The sequence below is a fragment of the Plectrocnemia conspersa genome, unplaced genomic scaffold (genome assembly GCF_051122295.1).
Source record: "Plectrocnemia conspersa isolate PC_06_02 unplaced genomic scaffold, ASM5112229v1 ptg000006l, whole genome shotgun sequence".
Classification (NCBI taxonomy): domain Eukaryota; kingdom Metazoa; phylum Arthropoda; class Insecta; order Trichoptera; family Polycentropodidae; genus Plectrocnemia; species Plectrocnemia conspersa.
This window is the reverse complement of record NW_028277170.1, coordinates 23,245,206-23,265,038: the sequence shown is the minus strand read 5'-3', so window position 1 is coordinate 23,265,038 and position 19,833 is coordinate 23,245,206. Positions and strand designations below refer to the sequence as shown.

Sequence of the window (19,833 nt, the reverse complement as noted above, 5' to 3'; positions counted from 1 at the left end):
TTAAAATATATGTTAGTCTGAAGGAGCAAGGTCTGGAGATAATTCTGGATGTGATAAAACATTCCACCAAAGTTTCTTGATTTAATCTATTTCACCACACAGGGACGCGCATTTTCGTGTTTTGGAACTATTCGATTTGTGCAGGATTTTTTTACTTCAACGATCCAGCTGATCACAATATATTTTAGCCAGATTAAATAGTTTCGTAATGCATAATCGCTAAGCACAAAATAACTTTTTTACAGTAAGCCCGGACTTTGAGGTAGGATTTACTATTTTATCTTTGGATTATTGTCGTAGAAGTCGGTGATTAAGTGGTATCAAATGGTTAAGTTAATTCGTGTGTAACCCATACACCTTTCCACCAAGCCTTCCCAATATTCTATTCACTGTTGAATCAGACTCGTTTAGTTTCTCGGCCAACTAATGGATAGTTTAAATATGATTTGCTTCCACTTATGCAACCAGGACATCATCGCCCATCTTTGCTGGACTATTATTAATATTGAAATTTCCTACCTAAACATTTTTTATTAATTTTACAAATATATTTAATAACCGTAGTTTCTGGATGATGGATCATAATTATTATTCATATTAAAATTATCACTAGTATCGTACCCGTAGTAAAACCAACAAAGAGTATAAATTAACCGAACGTATTCTATATTTATTACCTACGGAAATTATAATTTATTCATAAAACATTATTTAATTTAATCCTAAATATGTATGTACTGTTTATAAATATTATTACAACAGTACACTTTATAACAACAATCTGTTTAATATCCGCCCGACTGATTATGCCTAATTATTTTATAAAATCAGATAGATGTATTATGTTATGAATATTGAAAGATTAATTAAAATAGTAGCAAAATTAATAAATCTGAGTAATAAATTGTTATGTGTAAATTAAGCATGTTTATTATATACATTTTTTCAGATACACTAACATGATAGTAAATAAATATTATTAATTTTATTTCCCACAAATTTTTCACAACAATATGCTGGGAAATGATTTGCTCGACTGGCATCGACAAGTATACAAAAAATTAAGCTGCTTATGAGAAATGAAATTATTTTAATTATTGCACATTTAATATTTATTTTAAAATATATTTATATTCGAAAGATTTATTTCTACTTATGTTAAAAGTAACATTAATTAAATTTGTAATTATTATAGAATAAAAAATACGTACATACTTCATAACCGCTTTATTCACATACAATTCGCCCTTAAATATGCAAAAAAAATTAAATCATGTTATATGTGTTTTAATTTTTTTTAAACTTTTTTTATACTCTCAAATATGTAAGGTAATAAAAAGCAATAATTTTTATTTATTATAACAATAAAAAAATGTTTTCACTTCGCCAGCCATCCCTATCATAAAAAAGAGATTTCTCTGTTACATAACATAATTACTGGGAACTGCTAGGTATCTTTAGACTTGCCTGAGATAAAGCAAATGTATTCTTATTATGTTGACACGTCTCGAATATCGTACAAAATATAGTACGTGTTAAATTAAATTTTGACTGATAGGACTTTTTATTTCAAGCTTCTGGGACTAAAAGAGATAATATTATTCTAATTTGATTCTCTATCAGGTTAATCGCCTACAATTAAATTTATTTTATAAAGGTTTAATTCAAGTATATGTATTATATTTAATACTAATTATGTTAAACTGTAATTAAATTTGTACTATAAATGTTTATGTGAATATTATAGAATAAAAAATATGTAAAATACGAAAAAAAAATTTTTTCTACTATCGATATTTTACTTCATACCGGTAGTGCAAAATATATTTTTTCCAATATCCCTACTCAATACTTAGGTGCAAAATGGTTCCTCAATGTTCCAAAATGTTCTTCCCCAAGGTTACAATTTTATCGAGCAAGCCCGTCAACACAATTATTCCACAGTTTTCTCCAAACAGAATTCAGTCTCTTAGTAACCCTTTAATAATAATACTTTATCGACGTTCATAACCGTTTGAATGCTGTAAGAACGCCGGTGTACACTTACGAGTGACGACATGAATGCCGCTAGGACGCGGGTGTCCGTTCCTAGTTATATATATATTTTTTTTAAATTATGAAAAATATTTTTTGATACTTTTAGAGTACTTGGATTTTATTTTGTAAATAGAAATTAGCACAAATAAAAAATCTGAAATATTGTTTTTAATATATTTGTAAAAACACAAAAAAAATGCTTGGCATTCTTATCATAAACCAGCAAATTTCGCTTGGCACTAAAAGGATTATTTAGTTATTTTTCTACTATTTCAATATGTAATTACAATGTTCCTTGAAATTTAACTTTTAATCTACAACTACTTCTGAATATTTTATATTATTAACCGTTTGAATGCGTATCTTACGAACCACTTTGAACGACGACATGAATGCCGCTAGGACGCGGGTGTCCGTTCCTATTTTTATAAAATATTTTTTCCGATACTTACTTGTATAAACTAGATTTTATTTCGTTACTATAATAAATAGCAGTTTTCACAAAAAAAATCAGAAATATTTTTATATGCCAAAAAAATGCTATACATTGCTTAATTGTTGATTAGTTTTTTCACACACACACATATTTTTTTTATTCGTTAAGATTATTGTATTGAATTATCAGTAAACTAAGTATTTAATATTTATTTTCAGAAAGAGCAAATGACACGTGAAGAGACATAACAGGTGATTCACTAATTAGTCGCTGTCGTTTCAAGGGTTAAGGCAGCTCACAATGTGGAAATTATTTTTTGTAAGATTTGTCCCTTCGGTCATATCGAAGCATCGCAATAATGATTTGTTTTAAGGCTTTTTGAAGTTCGAAACGACCTGTTGATCCATGTTTTGAATGAAAAAAACATATAAATTCCTGCTCTGAAGAATAATCAGGAGCATTATCTATAACTAACAAGACTTTGAGTGGCAAATTCGTTTGCAATATTTATATTTACACAGCGAGAAAAACCATCGGCTCAGTTTGAGAGATAGGGTTTGCTCACATTGCTCGTTTATCAAATCTGTTTCTATTGCGAAACACTCGCAATTGGAAGTTCCACTTTTTAGAACAACTAATATCTCATTTTATTCTGTTAAAAATATTCTCTTTGTTGTCATACTTTTAGTAAAAGATCATCGTCCTTTTAATTTATTTATGTATTTATGTCTCGGCAGATCGCGTTTGTTTGACATGCCTGAATTACACAGTGTGTATCCATTTCACATAAATTTATTGTCCCCCCTTCGCCTGGGTATTGAGCCATCGCCAGATATCACCAAAGTGGTTCATTAGCATTTTCAAAGATTATCCCGGGATTATCGCGAACACAATTTCTCGCTTTGGTAGCTCTTGCGCAAAGCGAAGCCACAATATACACAATATGCTCCACGGCGGTTTAACGCGTATATAACTTGACAACGCTCAGCCTACGCACCCCAGCCAACCCCGCACGTGACTGTAGGGTTAATCAAAAGTGGGCGCGTGTTGACATTATCTGCGATGCGCCACACTTGAAATTCTAATGAAAACACAAGGAAATAAAATTATTTTAGAGGCCATCATAGATAAGTATGAGGAGTACGAAACTTATTTTGTTATGATAATTGGTGGATAGCAAATCATTTTTAAAGCCACATATATCAAAAAATATATATTACATTGCATGTCATTTAATTAATAATTATCATTTGGTTAAAAGCTAGAAAAAAAGTACCAAGCATAATTACATTGATTTAAGAATAATATTATTTTAACTGTTTTAATTTAATATAATTGTGTCTAATATTAAATTAAAAAGTGTGGAAAAACACATAGCATATAATATGTTTTCAGTCCTATATGGAACGTACAAAAAAATGATTCGGTTATTTTTCCGGACATGAACTTTCCGGACACAAAAAATCACTGTCCGCAAAAATCTTATCCAGAAAAATCAGTGTTCGGAAATTTCATGTCCGAAAAAATCCGAGCAACAAAAAATCATTAGTAATCCATTTTGTTTTTTTAATATAAAAACTCTTCTTAATGACATATTTAATAATTTATGTTTTAAATACTGTGTCCAAAATTTTTCTGTTGTACACAATTTTAATAGTAATGATAACTAGACAAATTCAAAGCTTTTAATGCTCTTCATCCGTCTTTTCAAGTTGTCCACATTGAGGAGTTTGCTGTCTCGATGTTGAGTGCTGTCGGAGCCTCAAATTTGCTAAAAAGATGTAAGAATCCATCATATATTTACCGATTTATTGTTTTTTTTAGTGGTATTTAAGCCGTTTTTTAACCATAAAACGGTGTAGAAATTATTATTTATTAGCAGCTAATGCTTAAAATAATCTGAATAGCAACAGCGCTTCTACAGCTGTTTTCGATACAGATTCAAAAATAATTCATAAACTAGCTTTAGTCAGTGGCGTAGCTAGGGTATGATCCGCCCAGGGCGATCCTTAAAATTGTCGCCCCCCCTATACATTTTTTGTAGTGTCATAAAATCAGCTTCTTTTTAAATAATAAATTTGTTATTATTAAGCTCTTGTTATTCGTGGATTTATATATGTTTTAATGCATTCAGGGTTAAGAACCACACTAGACGATCCTATCGCGAATATGCCGCCCCCAAGCAAGTGCCGCCCGGGGCGCCCCCCCCCCCCCCATAGCTACGCCACTGCATCAGTTGCTCGTTTTGGAAAGTTGTCAATCCAAATTCGTTATATTGTTCATCGACAAATATATTCTGTATACAATGTGAACTTTGTAAAATCAATATTATTAAGAATAATGTTAAAAGGGCATTATCAAACTTTTGACTAAACAAAGTGTCGAAAACTTTGTCTATATCTAACAATAGAAGACCAGTGTTTATTATTATTTTATTATTTTATTTAGCCAATATAACAAACTTTTTACTAAACATATGTACTTACATATAATACATGCTTAAATACAGATTTAATAAAATACATACTCAAGTAGAAATATGATTAAACATAACCATCATATTAACACTCGAGTTTTTCATTTACTGTCTTATCTGGGAGATTTTTTAAATTGTATTTTGATTTTTAATACGTATAAGATATTCTCTATGAGCTGTATTAGCTCATTATTAGTGAATTTTCAATATCAGATATGTACGACCTAGCTTGGTTTTAATTAATCATCACTATATTCATCCGTGAGATTAAGAAAATCTAGGTAAATCTTATCTATGATGGATTGGAATTATAATTATATATGAAACAGTGATTATTATATAATTATTATTTCGATCGATAATCAGGTCTTTTTAATATCTTATAATTAAAATAAAATCAGAAAAAAGTTCAGAAATCACAGTCAGTGGAGCGCTATTTTTTTATAAATATTTATAAGTAAGTTAGATTGCAATATTCGGTTTTCACTTTAATTGGATTTAGTAATTCGTGTTCATATCAGCAGCATATATTTAATAAAATCCGATTCCAAGAATATATTTTTTTTCAGCGTCTAATTCTTCACTAATTCGCTTTTCTGTTTCCTTCAAATGTCATTTCTTGACTAACACTTTCCATACGAATTCTGAAATGACACTATTCATTTAAAATTTCTAAAAGTCGGATTTCAGAATATCTGATTTCAAAATCTTCTAAAAACAGTTGTACGCATCTAATGGACCAATCGGATTTAATGAATTAACACATTCCTATTAAATATACACGTTTACATCTAATTTCATACCACAAGTCAAACATTTCAAACTATTTTTATCAATTTCGCCAAACTTTTATTTATAAGCATATGTGTTTTATAAACACATAAATATACAATATACACACGCCATGTCTTTAAAATAGAATCATCTGTTCATATTTGTAAAAGAACTAGCCTGAGAGACAGGAGCCGTCGCTTTCAATGATTGATCACAAGACAAATGACCTCACGGGGAGTTCCCTCGGGAAGCGATCGCGAAAGAACCTTTGGAATATGACGACACACGAATATGAATTAATTTTATTTTTAATCCGCGAACGATTTGAAAGCTTTGTGTAAGAAACACTGAACTTAAACGAATTATATAACATTTCTGCACAAAATAAAAATTGAGTGTCACTCCATTAAGTCTAGTCCATTGTTCCCTCAGATAAGGAGGACATGGAAAGAACGTCTATAGAACAACAAATAAATACTAGCATAAGTGTATCTCATGTCAACTACTTTGAAGTTGATAATATTAATATTGAAGAATTAATAAGAATTTTCATTATTTTGATTTTTTTTAAATAATAATAATATGGGGGGTAGTAAAATTACTGAATAATTCAGTAAAACTGAACTGATACAATAAACTAAGCCAAGTAGGAATTTCGCCAAACTCCAGAGCCAACTGTTGTCGCTCCCTGGTCGTTTGTAGCCAACTAGGATGTAATTATAGCAACACCGGTTGACTGACAGTTATCGGCCGCTAATCACCAATGTGGTACGTGCCAAACAGATATGCCACCATGAAAAATTAGACCGGTTAACCCGCGAGGCCGCGCTGTGGGAATACCGAAACGAGCGCGTTTGTCATCGTGGCAACCGATAGATGGAACCGTCAACCAAAATTTTCTATGGTGTATTTATAATGATAAAGTGTAATTTGACACGTGTGATTGGCGTGAAGTGCAAAAAAATAAAAACTTTAGAACTTGAGTATCGTAGCTTCAAAGAAAGCAAACTATACGAAAGAAGGATAATCATTTCTGGATCAAAAAAATATTTTTTAATATCTCGTGAACAACAAAACAAATCATATTGACAGCATGTCATGGAAAGCATTATCGCTGTAATGTGCAAACTTGCAGAACGGAGCTGAAGCAAAGGAGACAATTTGGATCTCTAAATAACTGAAAGTATGTAGGTCTTTTAGAACTAGTAGCAAACTTCGATCCATTTTACAGGCTCATATCAATCGACTGACGTGAAAAAGGCTAAATATTTCAGCTTTTCAGTAGATTTAACTATAATATTTCATATATTGATCAGTTAACTTAAATTACATAAGACTAAAACAATTTGAAAATTGTTTTAGTTTTTTTAACTGATTTTTATGCAATTTTGAAATGACAACTATATGTTTATATCACGTAAGGTTATTTCATAAAAAGATTATGTTATCCTAGACCTATTGCTCCAAATAATGAAAGATTTGCCACTCGCATTCTTATGAATAAATGAATGAATGTGAATAAATAAATAAAACAAATTTTTTGGACTCGTAGATAGCATAATAAAGGATCAGCATATAAAGTATTTTTAAAAGTACCTGAATGTAAGGAAAATTGTTCAAACACTCTTTATGGTTTGAAACACGAAATCATTATAAACGTCGGCAACTTAAGTCAAAATTTGATCAGCTTGTTTGTTATATTACTAAAAAACACAATCGTTATTACATCTTCAAAAAAATGTTCTAATTCTTGAATCCATGGATTTTTCACAAAATTCTGAAGCATGTATTAACATTCAATAATATACTACAGCAGTAGTGGCAAAACTTTTAATATGCGCGTTTCAAAAAAATCCTAATAATTATATGTAATTTCAACATTAAAATTTAAGTTTTTGTAACTATCCACAATGAATATATTTTAAGGTCATTGGCGAAAATAATACATATTAAATTATTTACTACTTTATTAATATCATTATGAAACATTATTAACAATAATGGGTCAAGTCCATGTCGAAAATATTTGTTTATAACAATTTTCTTAATAAAATAAATTAAATCCCCCCTCTCCCCATCCCTCTCGTTCATAACTTCAATTTTGGACGACTTATGTAAAATTTATGTACATCGATACCAATCGTGGCATCCCTTGAAAGGGCATTGTCGTCGGCTGGCGATAGCGAAACGTCCGGTTATGTTTTTTTTTTATTTCGATGGTATTTCACGCTCCAAAATTCTATTGTTGTCAGGGTGCTGGAATACTGAATGGCCAGGATAATCCGATGGCCTGATGCGTGACAATGAACACTTGTGGTAGATTATGGCATCGGTGATTGTGGGCGGTCTCGCCCGGCCACCTCGGATATAATTCCATCGAGCGACGTCTACTTGACAACTTGATCGGCAGACAAAGGGTTAAACCACAACAGCACGCCCCTGTTAATTCCACTGTTTGGACACCCTGACACACTTATTTATCTACATTTTAAAGACGTTTCTATAGAAAAAAATAATGAATGTTGCGTTATTTTTTTGGCAAAATAATAAATCATAATTCACATTGAAAATTTTGCATAAATTTAATCAAATATGGCAAGTGATTGTAAATGCTAATACATATAATAAATTATGATATCAAAGATCGATAGTTAAAGGTGCCGACAAAAGCAAAATGTAAAAAATACATCCGGTACTTTAAAAATATATGTATATGTATATAATCGAAAATTAAAATATTTGTATTTGTAAAAACTCACTACCCTTAGCTTCGATTCATAAATAAAAATATTTTTTAGATTTTTCTAATGCGTCAGAACGACCTCTATATAAACAATAACTATAGAATTAAGCATTCAAAAATTAATATAAAGAAAATATTATTGGGCGCACAGTTAATAGATAAGCACCATCCTACATAATCTGTTCCAGCTCCTCATAGTTATCGCCTTGTGCTTGCAAGCTTGTTAAGAAGCTGGATGGCTCGTTCAAGAGGAGCATTTTCAAGCGCTGACGTCCTGACCGCAACGGGTAAGAATATGGGACGCGATCGCGACTCTAAAACTCGCAGCTGAAAATCGCCGAGCATTGCCGGGTTATCGAAACCACTCCTTAGCAAACATTGATAAAAATTCAGTCATTGAATTTATCCAGAAAAAAATAATCTAGCAATTTAAGCTATCCATTATCTGGCGCAAATTGTGAAATATTTAGAATCTGCATTGAATATTATCATGCATGATATTATCATCACTGTTTTATTATTTATGTAAAGATAGAGAGGCTGAATCTGATCTGAAATAATTTCAACAAACCAATGCTTTGATCAAAGAATTGTAATGAGAAATATTAATATCATTACAATTTAATAATAAAAATTCATATTCCTTTTTATAAAAATAACCCAAAAGCATCTGTATTTTTTTTTAATAACAGGAAGTAGTTTCACTCGGATTCCAGAAAATGGAGCCATATCATATAGAGCACGAATCAGCAATAAATATGTTAAAGTAACACGCGCTCCGCATAACGAAGCTGAGCATCCATTGAAAAACACCATTCCTGCTCAAATGTCCAAAGCGTTGCTAGGAGCAGCCCTTTTTCAGAAATGTGTCTGATTACCTCGTCTGAAGCCTTTGCGTTGTTGATGCACTTGGTGGCTTCCTGTAGATATTTTTTGGAGAACGGGAGAAAGTCTTCTTCAGCTGCTGTCGGTTTTGAAGTGGTGTGGAAATAGCCCGTCGACCACCGTCTTCATATTGATTAATAAATACTGGTGTGACGCATGAGGTCTGTCTTGACATATTTTTATTTCGAAATTTATCATGCATGACTAAAATTTAAAAACACTATAATATTTATAGCTTACTGAACAATTTGTAATTATTTAATATTATATAAATATCAGTTGTAAACAAACACGGCCAACATATCTGTTGTTAAGACCAAACGTCACCGGGTTTGTGTTGTGTAACTTTTATGTGAAATGATACGATCTCGCCTCTTCAGAGGGGCTACGGCTCTCTGGGGGCCGCAGACTCCTAAGGTATTCGCACATTTGCTCAATTATCATACGCCTGCGAGCAGAAGATAACCTCAAATATGATCTGTCATTCAAAACAAACGTTTGACATATCATTAAAATCACAACAAAAACGTTGACTGATACATCAGTTATTTATCTACATGTATTATATGTACCCATTTCGTATATTTTCTACGAATATTGCCGTAAATTTGAGCTTTTTATGACATTTCATTTTTAGGTTATGTTTCACACATCTTGCTATTGCGTTTATTTACAATGTATATTTTTAAATAATATTTGCATTGTTTTGTTTTAATCATGTTTTTTGTGTTCAGTTTCAGAAAATTATCAAGACAGAATTGAGAGCTGTCGCCGGATTGATTCAACGGTCCGATCCAAAAGACACTTATGGATGCATGTGTCAGTTTTTAAACATCGATCGCAAGTATATTCACACGTCGGGTGTTTATAACAGCGATCCGCCAAAGTCCGGTCCGAACAAAGACAAACAGGATAAGGTAAATATTCGCAATATACCTCAATATTATTAGTTCAATAATATCTGTGCAATAGAAAATATATATAGAAAAAATACGTTACTACCATTTTTTAATACATTCATCAATTACATAATCATATATTATCAAAAATACAAATTGTAAATGACGAGATCAAATGCAGTAAAGGCGGCTTTATATCCGGCCCTAGATTATTTAGCGCCCCAGACAAAAACTAAATTGCTCCTCCCCACATATTATTAACACATTACATTTAAAACATGAGCTGATATACATTTAAATATCATACACCAATACTACTTTTCTATCAATTATCTTTCACAAATAATTTAAAAATTTATAGTGATTCAAATTAACTACAAGTGTTTTAAAATTTATAGTAAAACAAAATAGGTACATAATAGTTGTTTATTGTATCATAATTATTTAATAAATTACGCATTCATGACGCTGAAAAACAAATGTATGGTAACCACAGAACAAAGAATATAATAGCAGCTAACTAAAGTGTGTATAGTCGCTCTACTATAATTTTGCTATGCTAACATTAAAAATATATCATTAAATTTCAGTGCAGTCCCTTTTTAATGAATGTAAAATTATTATCAATATATATGTTTAACACAAACTAGCAAAAAATTTACATACCTATTTTTAAACAATAATAATCATTGCACAGACATACTATTTCGTAATATTATGATTACTTACATCTTATACTATTTTTTTTTACTTTAAAGAATTCAAACAAGAGTGACGATCCGAACAAGGATGAAAATAATGAAGATAATAAAAAACTTTCTTCCATCGTCGCCAAGATGTTCGCCTGGATGTTTGCTGTATATGTTTTAATCGCGATGTTTTCCCTATTATTCATGGGAAACAATCAATCCGACGTAGTAAGTCATTATATAATAAAATGACAGTACTTTAATTAAATACGTTAACTGAATTTAACAAATATAATTAGGTTATGCGGTATGTGTCGTGGAATGAATTTGTTCACCAGATGCTAGCAAAAGGCGAAGTCGAAGAATTGGTAATCAAACCTGATGCGGACATAGTCACTATAATTTTGCACGACGGTGCTGTAGTAAAAGGTAGAAAGGTAAGTAAATTATCTTCTTTGGCGATTCAATTTAAATTGTATTAAATATGTACGGCTTATGTTTCAGACTGAATTTCGCACTTATCATATGAACATAGTGGATATGGCTAGGTTTGAAGACAAGCTAAGAGAAGCCGAGCAATCTTTGGGCGTTAAAGAAGGTATAATTGTATTAATTATAATGATTTATTTATTTAGAATATCGAAATAAGTTATTTACCAACAGGCGTTCCTGTTACTTATGAACGAAACAATGAGACTGCTGGAAAATTATTGTTCAGCATGTTGTTCATTGTGGCAATCTTGTCGCTACTATCAAGGGGAAAGAGTATCAAACCTCCTATTAATTTAGATATGTTTGTGAGTATATTCATATGTATAAACGAAAAAGCGTTAATATTGCTACATATATAAATATGAATATTTAATACTTTCTTAGATGCTTTCTTAAATAAACACTATGTATATATTTTTTTAATTTAAATATATTCACATTTATTTTTGTAGCAACATTATACAAAATATAAGATTCAATTTTATTATAATTTTATTCAATTTTTCAGTCTCAAATGGGCCGCGCTAAATTTACCCTGATTGATCCGTTGCTGGGTCCCGGTAAGGGCGTCAAATTCGAAGATGTAGCCGGTTTGAAGGAGGCGAAGATCGAAGTTATGGAATTTGTCGATTATTTAAAACGACCAGAACACTATAAAAATTTGGGAGCAAAGGTGAAGATTTCCTATATTTTTTATATTTATTAATAATACGATAATATGAAGATCCCAACGCAAAACACTAACTTCTCAAGGCTATTTTTTTCTTGAAACGTGTTGAAAATATGCAAAAATAAAATTTCAATATATTCTAAGACGGGGGTCTTCAATTATTTTAATCGGCGGGCTGGATTAATAATTTTTCGAAGGCCGGAAGAGCACAACGTGATATTAAGTACTTTTTTTTTTTAAATAATATAATACATATAATTTTTCATGAATTGCATTAATTATTATGCATACACTTTGGACACGATTTTATTGCTTTTGATGTGGATTTTTGACTTCTGAGAAGGGATAATTGTTTTTTGCGCTCTCGCAAAATTGTACTTAGTCTTAGATATATTTGTGGGGCTTGATGAAGCTTGTGATAACTGCGGGGGATTTTCACACAGCTTAGAGGGAACGTTGGTAGCCACTGACCAATTTGTTTATTTTAAAACAGTTCCACGGTATTGCCCACAAACAACAAGTCATCATTCTTGCTGCGAAGCAAATACAGCCTTCCTATTGGTCAATTAAAAAATATAACTGCGTAAACGCGCCAATAGTGGCACTGGCACGAAATCTCAAATTCGCTACTTTTGCAGTTCCGCGGAATTGCAAGTAGTAGATCAGCGGTTATGCTGTATCACTGACGATATGTATATTTTTGGTTTTATATTTTTTAAATAATATATTTAAGTGTATGAATATATTTTTTAATATTCATATATCATGAAAAAGTTTGTAGCCAATGGTAAGTGATTACTTCTTTTTTAAATTTGTAAATCCAGCCACGATTCGGATTTTGGAGAACCCTGTTCTAAAACATGTGCCTATCATACAATGCTACGGAATAGCATCTAATATAATTATATAATTTGAATCTATCTGACTACATTTATAATTAGTATAAGAATATAAAAGCACCATATGTCGATTATTATAGCAGCTTTAAATGTCTTCATATAATAAAAATATGATTTACATACTTAGGTTCCAAAGGGAGCTCTTTTGCTCGGTCCTCCTGGATGCGGAAAAACTATGCTAGCAAAAGCTGTGGCTACAGAATCGAACGTACCTTTCTTGTCAATGAACGGTTCCGAATTCATCGAAATGATCGGAGGCCTCGGCGCTGCTCGAGTCAGGTGAGTTTTTATTAAAACTTGTTTTTTATACCTGAATTCATCCGTGTTTTGTTTCCTTAAACAATTGTTCACTATTTATTCACCTATAAAAAATCTTTAGACCAAAATTTTTCATATTACCTCTATGTCAGTAAAATTTTCGTGGCATATTTCCCCCGTATACATCACGTGATTGCCACAGTTGCAGAATTACCTTTAAGAAATACATAAAGTAAACAGACTTTTCGGCAGACGTTTCAAAAAAATATTATGGCTCTCTACTGTTTAACGGCTAAGCCAAAAATGAGCAGAATATTTTATTATTTATCAATTTAGAGATAAACAATATTTTATTAGCATCATAAAAAAATGTATATATTGTATCTCTCAATTCATTGTAAGTTCAATTTGTGATATTACGATACAAAATTTTATTACTTATTATCATTTAAAAAACCAAATCAAAATCGATTCTGAGAAAAACTTTCTCCTTGTAATAAAAATGTGACATATTATATCCAGATGTGTTATTCAACTTTGCACTCGTTAAAAATACGGTTGACTGTGTTGAAGCGGTAAATAGATTCCTGCGTTGTATAGATGAACACAATTCTAACATCGCAGTACAAAAAAATTTCCTCGTCGTCACCAGTTTTTAACTGATAAGTGTCACAAAATGTGTCTGACGGACCGCTACATTTGAACGTGTGTTAAATAAAACAGTAAATTATACATTGCTAAGTAATAATCTATTATTATTATTATTCTGTAGAGACCTTTTCAAAGAAGCAGGCAAAAGAGCACCGTGTATCATTTACATTGATGAAATAGATGCAATCGGTAAACAAAGAACTGGTATAACTTCTGGAGGACCTGGCGGATCTAGCGGTGAGAGCGAGCAGACTTTGAATCAGCTTTTGGTCGAAATGGACGGAATGGCTACTCGTGAAGGCGTCGTTATGATCGCGTCAACCAATAGAGCCGATGTTTTGGACAAAGTATATATTTATTTATAGTGTTTCTTCTCTTTTTGTTGTTCTTACACATTATATTTGGTTTGAAATATATAATATAATAAACGAGCAATAGTATAATCGGTTATTAAATCACATTACAGGCATTACTACGACCTGGCAGATTTGACAGACACATACTTATCGATCTTCCAAATATGATAGAGCGCATGGAAATATTTGAGAGGCATCTCAAAGGAATTGTGCTAGAACACGAACCTGCACATTATTCTAAAAGGCTATCTTATCTTACACCAGGTATTTTTTAAATTGCATAAAGAAGCTGCAACTATTATGAATGTACAGGCGGCCCTCGACACACATTTTCGCACATAATTAGTTCCTGAAAATGTGTGCGAATGTTGAATGTTCAAAAGTAGAGAGAAGTAAAAAAAAATTGAAATTGTGTGTATTTTAAAATATTTATTTATCAAGTAAATATAATATGTTTAAGAGGCGTTTAATAGATATGTTTAAGTGGGATTTGCGGGTGTTTCCTTTGAAAAGTTATCAAGAGTTAACTGTTTTCCACTATTCTTTTTCTTTTCTTCATATAGTATTTTATAACATGCTATGTCTTTATTGATCGCCTATGCATTTGAGATATGCATTCTCCATTGGGTTCACAATCTTCCATAATATTTAAAAATTTGTCAAGATTCGTGAAGGCTTCATTCATATTTTTCATTGTTAAAGAGTTTTCCAAAATAAACCTGTCTCATCTACATTAAATATTTGGCTAGAGGAATATTCTCCATCTTCAATAATTTTGGATAATTAGGAAATAAATTCTTTTGCAGCATCTTTATCCGCATCAGCCGATTCTCCAGTAAATTTAATATTATGAAAAGAATACCTCATTTTAAAATTGTAAAACCAACCGTTACTTGCTTGAAAAACTGTGATAAAATCTTTTTTTTAATTTATCCTTCCAATCTTTGTGCAAACTAAGAGCTTTTGCTTGAATAATTGAAATACTCAGAGGGACATCTTTTTGATGTTGGTCATCGATCCATGATGACAAAGATTTTTCCATTTCATCCATGTTTTTTTTTGCCGTGTTTTTTTGGAAACATATCTTTAAAGATTGTGGAAATATATCTATAATTTTGAACGTATTCCTTAATTATATATTTTTTTTGCAAAATTGAATATATCGTAGACCTGTTTGTATCGTATGAACGTCCGATTGAAGCAAAAGATTCACCGCTATCAAAACGTTTAATAATTTCCATCTTTGTCTCAAATTGTGTGACGTTTATGAGTCCTTTATTTTTTTTGTTCGTATCAACTCTTAGTTTTTCCGTTTCTCACTCATGTTTATATTTTTTTTTTTTTAAAAACAATTTTAAAAAAAAGTTTTTTTTTTAAATGTGCGAAATAGCAAATTGTGCGAAAGTCGAACGTTCGAAAGTCGAGGGCTCCCTGTATTATAGTCCGGTCAAATATGGATTTAATCTCGGAATGAAAGATAGAAAGCTGAAATTTTTGCACAGACCTTTGTTTTAGCTGAAAAGTCTCATAAGATCGAGTGTCCGTTAGTCAAGATATCAAAGGTCACAAAAAATCGTTTTTTTTTTGCAAATATCTCGCTTTCTATACGTTGGAAGTCATTAGATGTTTCACAAAACTTGTAGAGAATAAAATTTTCCACAAGTGGTGAACTTCATTTCTTTATATGATTAACCGTTTTCGAAATATAGCGCGGAGAGCGGGAAGCACGCACCCGTTTACAGGATAACACTACATAAACTACAGAGCGTGATGCCTAGTTCACTTTACAAAGTTAATTATATAATAAAAATATTATTATTTATAATTATTAATAAATAATAAATTTATGAAACAATATTAATTAAAATTTTAAATTAATAAAATAAAATTAAATATTTTAAATATATTATAAGTAATAAATATTATTTATAAACAATAAATAACAAAATAATACATTTGTGTCCAAACCACCTTTGAGGTAAAATGCAAGGTGCGTTTTATTTAGTCAGGGTTGGCTTAGTCCATGTTGTACCGATGTAATTGTTTGAACAACCTCCTAGTTAATGGTATCAGAAGCTACTCGGTCCACCTTTGAATATCATCACCAGTCCTTCGTCTTCTCCCAAATTTAATTTCCGGATCATTATCGTCATCCTCGTTTCTCGTCACATTTGACTCAAGGACCACAGGAACAAGTTCACTTTCTCCATCAAAACCATCTGATTTTGACGAAGCAATGAAGCATCCTTGTCCTTGACACTGGCCACAAACTTTAGAGCATTGTAACCCTACTTTCCACAGTTCGCGCCACAATCTTTCTTGTAATTGCAGAAAATTCTATTCAATAGTTCGTCAGGTGCTGACGGCAATAATATTGTCAGCTCCAAAATCTTGTTCTGTAAAACCCATCTCCATTTCTCAAGTTGTAAATCCTTTCCTAACCAAGTTTGGATCTAGAAGTAAATCTGATTTATATGCTGACGAGCTGCTTCACTTGTAGGTGAAAGAGATGATAATTGCACCGGTCTGTTGTCTCGTTGATTTGATGAATTGTGTGTAACTCAAATTTTCAATACTATGTTCTGATTTTGGAGCATTATACATTGCTAAAAGAACACGTATTACATTTTCAAATAATATATTTGAAGGGCAGTTTTCCGCTTTCCTTTCAGTTTTTTTCAGCTTTTTTTTCAGTTTTCCGCAACACCGCAGATGTTGTGTCAAAATAAGATATGTTCCTTAGAACGAGGATATATGTCGAAGCTTTTAGACGAATACATGCGTGTCTCCAAATTTTCTTTGGCAATTTTCTTTCTGACGTGATTAGGTTCGTCTTATTAAAATAACCATCCGATCAATATCTTCTCCAACGATGATGACGGTCTTTTGTTCTTCAGATGCTTCTCTATTGCTTTAATATTTTTACTGTAGTCTGAGTGTCGAATACAACAACAATATTTTAATCGAAATGCGTTTGTAAATAGTTGACGTTTTTATTGAGAACGATGAAGAAAGTACCATATTTTCTCCATACGACTCAATGCTATATCTCCCGCGCTATATCTCAAAAACCGTTAATCATACTAAGAATCGAATTTCACCGAACTCGTAGAAAATTATATGCTCTATAAGTATAGTGAAACATCTAATGACATGTGATGTATAGGAAGCGAGATATTGTTAAAAATACGATACTTCACAAAATATGAGACTTTTCAGCTCGTCTTTAAAACATCAAAACAAAAGTTTATACAAAATTTCAACTTTTTATCTTTTACCTTTATTTCGACCTATTTGACTGGACTATTATATTTATTTACAGGTTTCAGCGGAGCTGATATAGCAAACGTTTGCAATGAGGCTGCATTACATGCAGCCAGAAGCAGACAAACAGTTGTGATCGGATCCGATTTGGAATATGCCGTTGAACGTTTAGTAGGTAATGACGTTGACAACGAAGTTGTCTGTGTAATATATTATTCGTTACTCAAAGTACCGTTGCAATCTCAGGTGGCACGGAGAAAAGGAACCATGCCATGTCTTTGGAAGAGAAAGAAATTGTGGCGTATCACGAATCGGGTCATGCATTAGTCGGATGGTTGCTGGAGCACACCGACGCTTTATTGAAAGTTACAATCGTGCCAAGGACGAATCTGGCTTTGGGCTTTGCTCAGTACACTCCGAGTGACCAGAAACTTTATACCAAAGAACAAGTATGTGTTTCAGATTATTTGCTTTGATTAAGAAATATCTAATGATTGATTTATTTTAGTTATTCGATAGAATGTGTATGGCTCTCGGTGGTAGAGTTGCCGAATCTATCACTTTTAATCGCATAACAACTGGAGCTCAAAATGATCTGCAAAAAGTCACATCTATGGCATATGCACAAGTGAGTAAATATATATTATAGTAATTCAATCGTGTTCATTGTCTGCATATATATTATTATTAACTGCAGGTTCGCGAATATGGAATGTCAGATTCTGTAGGATTAGTTTCGTTCCCGACACCTACCAAAGATTCTGGAAAATCGCCTTACAGTAAAGCATTAAAAAACCTTATCGACTTTGAAGCTAGGAATATTATAAGCAAAGCTTATTTTGAAACTGAAGCTCTGCTCAAGAAAAACGCAGATAAACTAAAATTGGTAAGAGTTACATATTCAATTTTGGATTATAATATTGTATTTATAAAAGACATTTATTTTGATAATTTTAAAATTATTGTTATTAATATTAGATAGAAACATAAAAAAATGTCAAAATAATTGTAGTATTGATGTATTATTTTATTTGATTAAAGCTGGCTGAAACGTTGCTGAAGAAAGAGACACTCAATTCGGAAGATGTTGAAAGATTGATTGGACCACCGCCATTTGGTAATAAGAAGCTCATCGAACCCATGGATTTTGAACTGTCTCTAAAAAATACACCTGGCACAGAAGTCAAAAATGAAAGCAAAAGTAGTCCGTAGATTTTTATTTTATTAATATGTATCGATTAATATAGTTGGATAGTATGTCGATTATTATGCATTTTTTGTTAACTGAAAAATTGTGTTTTGTTAAATAAAAAACGTTAAAATACATCTCGACTTTAATAATACTAAAACACCAAATCACAGCAACCAAAAATTCTAACCGCTTTAAATATCGTAGCCCCAACGGCCATCAATTGAGGACGTTCTGAAACACTCGTCTTCAACTTCAGTCGTATTTAAGATCTGAGCAGAAGGCGAAAAAGATTCCTCAAAAATGGAAACATTGCATGATACCCTCAGAAACGTCCAAGTTTATGAATTCACACATCTGTAAACAAGTCGGTAGCCAGAGACCCCATCGGTAATGTGATAAGTGCTCTTTATATTGTGAATCATAAACAACAAATTGTCGATGATTCTTCAAGTAGTTACGGAAGAACCTCATTAGGGCATCAAAAAAAAAATTAGGGCATTTGTCGATTAAGTTGCATTGTCAGTTCTCTATCAATATGTACATTTTATTATTCCAGTATTTATTACGAGAGATGTTAGCAACTCTTTCGTGAATGACAAACGATCCTCCAAAAAGTTTAATCATTGAAAAACCCGAGTACGATAATCTTCTTCAATTTATTAAAGCCGTATTTAAGATCTGAGCGCTCCACTAGTTTTCTGAAACAATATTTTGTTCAACATAGATTGTGGCAAACTTTAACAATATAACGGTGAATCAAGCCGCAGTTTTCCTGAATAGTATGAATTTTCAGATTTCTAAACGAGTCACAATTTTATGCCACTGATCAATTAAAAATAAATTCCTATGCTGTGTTAGATAGTGATAGCGGAAATTGCCACAAGAATCCAAAGTCTGAAACAAAATACAGCCGATTTTGGATTTCGCACAGGTTTATATCAATATGATTTTACGTTGCTTTGGATATAAACTTTAATCAGAAATATCCGACTTCAAAGTTCAATCATTATTTATTCATTAAAATTACATTCGAACTCTTTAACCTCATATATTAGTTGCTCTCCATATATACTTAAGATCAATGTAAGACATGCAGAAAAAAAGTTATACTA

At 31.6% G+C, this 19,833-nt stretch overlaps 1 protein-coding gene across 1 annotated transcript; it reads left to right on the top strand.

Moving 5' to 3' along the window:
- The first annotated feature begins 9,657 nt into the window (after positions 1–9,657).
- Positions 9,658–18,855, top strand: Spg7 (SPG7 matrix AAA peptidase subunit, paraplegin). Its single transcript, XM_088187912.1, has 15 exons — positions 9,658–9,768; positions 10,086–10,268; positions 11,009–11,167; positions 11,239–11,376; positions 11,444–11,537; positions 11,603–11,736; positions 11,940–12,104; positions 13,128–13,279; positions 14,031–14,256; positions 14,376–14,529; positions 17,588–17,704; positions 17,776–17,978; positions 18,038–18,157; positions 18,227–18,415; positions 18,571–18,855. The coding sequence occupies exons 1-15, from the start codon at positions 9,709–9,711 to the stop codon at positions 18,739–18,741; spliced, it is 2,265 nt and encodes a 754-aa protein (XP_088044038.1). The 5' UTR covers positions 9,658–9,708; the 3' UTR covers positions 18,742–18,855.
- Positions 18,856–19,833: the final 978 nt, after the last annotated feature.